General features: G+C 43.3%; 1 protein-coding gene across 1 annotated transcript in view; it reads right to left on the bottom strand.

The window, feature by feature from the left end:
* Positions 1-5,899: 5,899 nt before the first annotated feature.
* Positions 5,900-8,748, bottom strand: part of LOC104619332 (fibroblast growth factor 13) — a gene marked incomplete at both ends in the record, with an annotated part of 8,417 nt that continues 5,568 nt past the window's right edge. The window contains one exon of the mRNA XM_010285170.1: positions 5,900-6,003. Within this exon, the coding sequence (XP_010283472.1) occupies positions 5,900-6,003 (104 nt within the window). The remainder of the gene's footprint in view (positions 6,004-8,748) is intronic.

Raw genomic sequence — 8,748 nt, forward strand, 5'->3', positions numbered from 1 at the left:
CACCCGAGCAGCGTTATCAGGAGCCTGGGACGCTGCGCGGAGACCCACCAGGCTCCTCCTGTGCCAGGCGCCAGCCAGCATCCACCTCTGCGCTGCAACGCTGCTGCGAGGCTGAACCAGAGTACGGCTGTTCGCATCTGCTGAGCTCAGCTGCCAGCATAATTCAGAGCCGTGTCCGTGGCTGAAGGTGTCAGAAAACATTTATCAGTTTGGGCTGGTCCTACAATGCCTGGGAACATCCTTAGAGCGTGCCCCTGTCCCAGCACTGATCCCACACCTCGCCTGCCCCCCTGCCCCCTTCGCTGTGGGGCAGCAGGAGCAGTCAGGGCTGTCAGCGCGGCGCGGGTCGTGGGAGGGACAGAGCAGCCCTCCTCGCTGTGAGCGTGTTGCACGTTTATCCAGCACAGAGCAAGGTGTTGCAACGAAAATAAAATGTGCTTCAGCTGTATCTAAGACCCTATCACTGAAGATAATGAACTATATTAAGGTATAGTCTGCACTTGAGCATTCATGGTAAAATATGATTTATACTGACATGCAAATTTAACTAGATGAAACTTTTGATTATTTCCCCTATCTCTTGGTTTGTGCTATTTCCCTGAGGTGGAAAAATGCTCTTTGCCAGTAATTCATTATAAATGCCCCAGCCATTCCCATTAGCTACAGCAGGTCTCCACTGCACTGCTCAGTATTAAAATATGCACAAACTTCTCTCCTCTCCAACTCACAAAAACCAATTTTTGAATCACTTGGAGAATTTAATCGCGTTTTACTTCTCTTGGCTATAATCAACGTGCACGCTTCATACAATATTTACTTTCTGTGCAGGTACCAAACCTATATATGACAATCTGTTTTACACACAGAGGACAAAGTTAGCTGAATGCTCTCTTAGGGTAAATCATATATAAAATTCTGCACAGGGTATTATATCAAAGTGCTCCTTTGCACCCATGCTAGCTCTGTACCAAGTGCATCAATCAAGAACTGGCAAAATTAAGCCATGTACAGCAGCTCTATTAACTCAATATTAACTGACGTATTGGACATCCTAGAATAGCTAACAAAGCAAGCATAAACAACTCTGCCATGTAGCATACTTCCTAATACCCATCCTACAAAAGGCTGAATGCCCTGAATTTCCAATAAATGAGTTTAAAGGCTGCAGGAGGGAGGGACAGACTGGGCCCTACCACCCATGCTCAGGGCAAAGGACGACTCTTAGACAAGGGCTCTATCCAACCTGGGAGAAGCTGTAAGCTTACTCGTATATGACACTATGAAGACAAACACCTTGGCAAATCACAGGAGCCCAGATCAAGACGAGATGGGAGAAAAGCACTCTTTACGAGCTGAATTGCATGGCTCCCGAGACCGTCCAGAAGGATGCAATGAGCAGCACATATTTAATTTCACTGTTTCTGACAACGTATCCAGGCTAAACAAGCACACAATTACATGGGCTGAAATGTTCTATAGGCCAAATATGCATTTCACTGACAATCACTAATGATTTGAAAAACTCTGACATGATGGTTCACAGAAAATACATGGCTCGATGTTCTAAGGATTTTTTTTTTTTAATTTGCTATATTATGTTTCAGCCTATGTAGAATTCAAGCAGTACACCCAATTCTCTTCACCTACATACATGCCTTCCCTTTGATGAACTTCACTCAGCTGCTGCTCTGTATCACTGTGAGCCTCCTCCGTCACGTCACAATCACTCTAATGAGAAAGCAATAGCTCTAGGACTACATGTCTGACAAACAGATCCTTAAAATATTTTTCACTCTTTTGTTCAAGACAAAGGAAGAACAGAAGGAATTCATAAGGGTATGAAACCTGAAAAAATCAAGTGTGGCATGTACAGTGGTCATCTGAAACGTGCAGTCATTCATAGAAAGAAAAAGATACAATAAAAGCCATGCTGAAATACAAAAGGGCATGATTCATTATGTGGTTATGCAAGACAGCAGTGCCATAACACTGTTAGTGATCTTGCAGCAGCATGACGCTGGTGTAAGAAGGGATGAATCAAACCTTGTGTTTTCATTTTAAATGGATGCTCAAGTATCAAACAGCAAGGAGAGCTACGGCTTCAAACAGCTCTTCACAAGGTCCCTCCAAATAAAATTGTGAGGGTGGGTTCGGCCTGGGAGATGTAGTCACACAACTCCCTTCAACTTGGGTAAGAAACTGGCTACAAATAAAAAACATTTCAAATGTGGTGCTCTTCTATGAGGTAAGATGCATTTTCCAGCCGATGTGGAGAGGAGGCACACACTGCCCAGAGCGGGGCGAGCAGTCGCAGCACGGTGGGCTGTGGGGAGGACCGAGGCCGCTTCCTTCGCCTGCTGCCCAGGGCTTTTAATGCACTTTTACAACAAATGTAAATAATTATATATTTATTTTAATATAATTTTTGGTTTTGCTTAGCTGACTTGCTGCCTTGTCCCTGAGGAGCTTTTATCATTACATTAAAGTTCTTATTTTTGCTCTAACTGACAGGTGCCACAAACTATCTATAAACTCTGGCAGCCAACTACAGGTATCTGTTCTCAGCAGATTATTACACATCATTGATCCCCTCATGGAGCAAATTCAACTCATTCTTGAGTACAGTCACTGGATCAGAAGCAAACCAGACTACAGACTACCTCTGAGGTCAGATACCTGAATCCCCATCCTGGCAGGCTGCGAGGGAGGAAGAGGCAAGGTCAAAGCCAGAGCTCAACAAATTAGCAAACTGGATCCACAGATATTCTCCACCTGCCAAAAACTGTAATGGATTGTGGCTAGGACATATTTTCTACATATGCAGGACACTCAGAATCAACTAAGTTCATTCTGTTTCTGCACAGCTCAAACCTAAAAAATACACCACAAGGAACAAGACAAAAAAAAAATTACCACAGTCACTAAAAAGAAAAAGATCTGTTATTTAATACTGTGATTTAGTTCAAGATACATGGAAATAGGACACCTGGTCTGTTAGCCCTAATGTCTGTACTTTCCTGTGCGAGCATGGGAAAGCACTTAGCTGAGCCTCCATTTATCCTCCCGTAAGCCAGATGTCTTATTTACCTATTTACCAGTGAGGTAATTGCCGTGGATTTAATGGCCTCTATCAGGCGCAGCGTTTTGGAAGTGTTTCAGGCTAAAAGGCACTCTCAGGTGCGAGGCACAGACAGCAGCACGGGGTGAGGAACGGGGATGGCACGGTAGTAGGGTGTTTTTCAAACCATTTACTAAATGAAGCCATAACCTGCGGCAACGCAATCCCAAGGAAATGGTTCTGCACAGACACAAGCACAACTGAAGTGCTAGAGTCACAATAAAACTGAAAGCAAGTGATCATGACATAGACCACAATATTCTCTCTCCCTATTACATTGCATCATCAATGCTAATTTCATTTCTCGCTGGAAACGGTGCAAGTATCTGTTATAGTGATCTACAATTTAAATACATTTCTATTTTTTCCTATATTCTTGCTTCAGGAATTTGACAGTATTTTGTGGGGCTTTTGCTCCTGATCAATTCCATGTTGCCAGCTGTCTGCTCCTGACAAATCCCATCAGGAACACGTCCCCCTAAGGGCCTGGAAACCCTCAGGATGTGTAGATGGATGTCATTTACTTGAGTTGATCTGTTCCCTGGACTCCCTCTTGGCATGAACAGGTGAGGGTTCATCTGGTATAAATCAGTTGAGCTCTCTTGGGACTCATTTATACCAACCAAGAATCCAGAATATAGAGCTAATTTCCAATGTATCAGACTGTCAGATTGTATCCTTTGCGGAAAGGACCATTATCAGTAAAAGAATTGCTAGATACACTTAAAAAATGCTGCTGGAACTGCAAATCTGGCAACCTTTTTGCATAACAGGTGAAGTAGGGGCAGATGCTAGGGTGGAAACTTTCTTTGGAAAAGCTGATCTACTTTGAATGGACACCAGTCTTTGTGAAGACTATTTAAAAATATGAATCTGGGACACAAAAACACTACAAAAGTTGTTTAAAGCCTTGCCAAGCCCATGAGGTTCAAGAAGAATATAAGAGTAAATATAAGAAAATATAGATGCCTAAAAAAGAAACAAAAATGACCATTGTTACTAAGTGGAAAACAGAGGGATGTCACCAGTTAGTTTTGCAATAGCACAGATACTAAAGGATTCAAGGAAGACACAATTGATAGTAACATATGAGACCACACGAAGAGCTACCCCTAATCAATGCAAATACCAAAAATTACAACTAAATGAACTTCTGAGATCTGCCTAAGATGCCTAGATACCTATCAAACTAAAAGCCGGACTTAATCAAAATATGGGTTATGTCCTGCTACTCCTCCTTACATCGAGGGGTACTGGAAGCGATACTCCATTCTCTCAGTGGTCCCTTTGACTTCAGGGTTATGTCTTACAAGAGGAAGTTACTGCTCTGTTGTAGGTTAACAGTGGCCAAATCTGTCCCCATCCCATCTTCTGCACCTTTGCAAAAATACATCTGATTCTTCCAGAACGTACCTTGCAACGAAAGCACTGACCTACTCAAAGCGAACACCTACGCTGTGCACAGCGAGGGAATTTCGCCTGATGTGCAAACCCCTCCATCCCACCCTGAGACGCGACGCGAGGTAACGCTCCCCGCGGTAGAGCTGAGCCCGCAGAAGCCGGCACGGTGCAGTGCTCTCGCGGGGAGCAGGCAGCAGAAAGGAGTGCAGCCGAGGATGCTAATGTAAACGAAAACGCACGGTGCAGTCACCGGTACCTTTGGAGCGCAAACGTAAACGACACTGCTCAGTCACAGGACCGTGACTACACGGGATTAAGGGGACTTTGCACGATCTGGCTGTGTGGCTACAGCCCTGCAAACAGATCTGTGGATTAACTGCACTAAGCAAACAGCCACAGCAAAAAGAAAAGCAGAGTTCGATGCCGTTCACTGAAATTTCACTTTGTCCCAAAGCACAGCCAGGTCTAATTTGCTTTTGCTCCGGCAGATACAAGAGGGAAAATATGCAAAGCTCCCCCTTGTCCCAGCTGTCAGGATTGCAAAACAAATAAGAGATTTGAATAAGTTTACTTAATTGTTATCAGTATTAAAGGCACCTAAAGGGAATAATTCATAGAAGGGAATAATTTGTAGTAGACAATAAATTACATTTTCCTCTACTTTCCTCCTTGGGAAAAATCTATTAAGACTTTATAATTAAAACTCCTGAACGTAGTTCAACTAAATGTTTTTAATTGAAAAATGGTCTATTTTTAAAAATGTCCTTTTTTCTTTTTTTCATAAAAACAGTTTGCTCTCTTGAGAAATGTCACTGAAAGTTATTAACTGACACTTTTCATCAAAACTGCTAAATAAAACATTTCTTTACGCACGCAACAATTTGAAGCCATAAGATTTTGGCACCTGATTCCATTTCTATTTGAAAATCCTGGCCAAACAAAAAAATGAATTTCTCTAATCCCTTTTAATAACAGGAGTAGAGATTATATGGGAAGATATAAAACGTGTTCAGGCATGCGTGTGATTCACACAGTTGTCCCTTTCCCTCTGTACCCCACACTGATTAGCCCAATCAGTCCACAGTGACCAAGAGATAGCATCTTTTCTGTTTGGGGTTTTGATTATGTTTTTTTTATTTATTTCACACTTTGGGATCATTAGTTTCCATGAAAGGCACCACAGTTTGATTCTGTACATCCATATATATTCATAATGGCAACAGAATAATAAGCTAAAAACAGAGTATCACCACTATACCGAACTTGCTGGCAAATCCCATCTCTACAGGATATAAGCAGATTCCTTAGAAGACTAAATTATTCATTTACTAAATTCTTACCATCATTTCAGTGAGAACAAAATTAAAAATGTTTACTTACTGATGTATATAGGTATCCTTCACTGTTCATTGCCAGATACAATTTTGTTTGAACCCCCTGAATCGCCACCACTCGTAAACCCACAGGTATGAGGTTAAACAAAGCTAGGAGAGAAAGGAGATGGAGAGTAAAATTATTCCTTTAGAATATGTAGATTAGATAGAGAATTAAGCCATAATTACCAGAAACAAATAAAAAATGCCCATTCATGCACACATTAATTCCTGTGGGTGTTTTAGATCAATACTGCTGCTACTGTGGTCTTCTATAGCAATTTCCACCAACAGCTCAGAACTTATTGACAGCGGGTATCAGCCCATCTCCCCCATTCTGAAGATGGTGAATTGGGGGTATTGAGAGCTAAAATGACTTACCTGCTTCATGAGCAGAATCCAGGGTCTGCTGAGTAGAGTTGAACATACTTAATTTGCATTTGGTTTTGGTTATTTTCTGACAGTAAGTGGGGGGGAAAAAAAAAGGTAATCCAAAAACAAACAAAAAGTTTTTCAAGATGATCAAAACTTTTTTTTTTTGCAAAGTCAGTAAACATTTTTGACCAAAAGGAAGGAGCAAAATGAAATTCAGAAAATTTAAAAACATTCATTAACATCTGAAAATGTTTCCACTCAAAACTCATCTTTTTCTTTTTTCTCTTTTTGAGAGGAGAATGGGTTTGAAAAAAGAGTTAAATAACTTCAAAATGAAATGAAGTCACAGCATATTCTTTAGATCAAGCCCTAGATCTGTTCTTTCAAAATTGAGCTGCTTCAAGTGTTCTGATTGTGTTTATGCTTGTATACATGCTAATAGTGGCAGTATTTATAAGCAGAGAAACATCTCTTCAAAAAGTGAAGATTCCGGTTTGTAAAGTGGCAAATAAAAAAAAAAAAGCAAAGCTCTGCCATGGCTTATGTTCATGGATATGTTAAAATGGAACAGAAGTAATGGTGAGTTGAATACAGTACTCTGTGTTCAATACGTAGGATTAAAAATAATGGGGACTTGAGAAAATTTTCAAGAACTGTTATCGTAACCTAAAGGAACTCCTTCCAGTCTGTTGTATAAATGCAGAGATAGGATGAAGTAATGCCAATCTAGCTCTTATTTCCAATGGTTTATTACTTGGCTATAAAACTCTGGTCTGCTTCAGGCTGAACTTTCCTATTTATGGTCACTGTCTGAAGCCAATTTAAAACTGAATTATGAATTTGAAATATTTTTATTCTTTTCAAAAGTATAAACTAAGAATTACGACCCATTATAAATTCCTTTTTCAGCCTGGCAACCCCCAGATGGTCGTATTTTATTAAAAGAAAATTTGCAGCCTGCCAGCATTTAACACAGCTCCTAAATTCTGGGTGTGGGAATGTCAAGAGTGTATCAAAAAAGGAAGGAGCAAATGTACGCACGTCCTACTTCGGTAAAGGCGCGGCCAGAAGTTAACGCTGCGCATTGGCACAAATTCGGGTGAAAACAGAGTCTCTCTGTTCCAGCAGGCAGCCGGACCTCCAGCTCCCTGTGCTGTCCCGGGTTAATCTGAGCCTCCCAGCCCCGTGGCTCAGCAAAGAGGGGGTGCTGCGGGCTCTGGGGGGCCGGTGGCCAAGGGACACGCTCCGGGCTGCGCTGGTGCTCTCCGAACTACGGGTGCTCTGCTTTGAGGCTGGAGCACCTTTAAGCATTGAACTTCCTACAACGGTCACAAACAGCAGAGCAGGTGGGAATCTCCAGAGCTAACAAATAAATGCAGGAGGCTATAAAATCATACCTCTGTTTTTCTTTCCCTGCCATACACGTGAGTGTACGTGCAGACACAAACACACACACACACACGCAGCTCCTCCTCACACCCACCTGCAAGCACAAAATAACAGAAATGGGTTTTTTCACTAAAACAAAACTCTCTAGTTCTGTGCAGTTTTTGGCAAACAAAATTTAGTTTTTCATTAAGGGAAATGCTAAGGGAAATGGATTTCTCATTTGTTCTATCAAATGCTTGAATTTATTTGGGGGAGAAAATACTCCCTTGAGGAGCCCTCTTCTGCAGTTCAACCCCAAAAAGCAGCGTCTGATCTCCCTGCAGGCAGGAGAGCACAATTTAAAGCTCAGTATCCAGGCAGAACCTGGAGATCTCTTTTGAAAGGTGCTTTCTTAATGGCATATTTATGAGTATAGCAAGCATTTGGGTATTTTCAGCACAAAGGTATGAGTATGGGCTCCACCGTAAATAGTGCTACGAACCTGTGAGTAGATCAGCTGAGGGCAGGGCAAAGCCCGGGACAGTCGAGAAGATACAGCTCACAGCCACAAGCCACAGAGAAAGGTTTTAGTGAGCCATTCCTGGCTGTGCTGCGCTTGGCAAAGTGAGCGGAGACACGAGGCTGAGTGACTTCTGCCAGGGGAGGGCTGGGGCACGCACGGCGATGGGCGCTCAGCTGCTTCCCTCAGCAGCTGAACACGCTTTCCTGCTATAAATGTACGTGCTCAGTTTTGAGGCAAGACGAGGGTTGGGCACACTCAGAAGCTGTTTTAGACATCGGTGGGATTAGCAGCTGCCGTGGCAGAGACTATCGGAAGTTGGGAAAGGGCTGTGGGGGAGTAGTGCTGGCTCGAGGCGGCGCGGGAGCGGCTGCTAGTGGGGCACACAGTCAACCTGTGCCACGCCAGCACAGCCAGACCCACAGCCGGGCTGCTGCCGCCGGGATGAGGGGACATTGGCACTGCAACAAAGGAGGGGACTGTCCCCTCCAGCAGCAGCCGTCGCTCCCACCGTCCTTGCACAGCAGCAAGTCCAAGGGCGGCTCCTGCAGCGGTGAGTGGCCGGGCCCGGGGGGGCGGGGGCGCGGGGGGGG

The sequence above is a fragment of the Phaethon lepturus genome, unplaced genomic scaffold, assembly GCF_000687285.1.
Source record: "Phaethon lepturus isolate BGI_N335 unplaced genomic scaffold, ASM68728v1 scaffold47714, whole genome shotgun sequence".
NCBI classification, from domain to species: Eukaryota; Metazoa; Chordata; class Aves; order Phaethontiformes; family Phaethontidae; genus Phaethon; species Phaethon lepturus.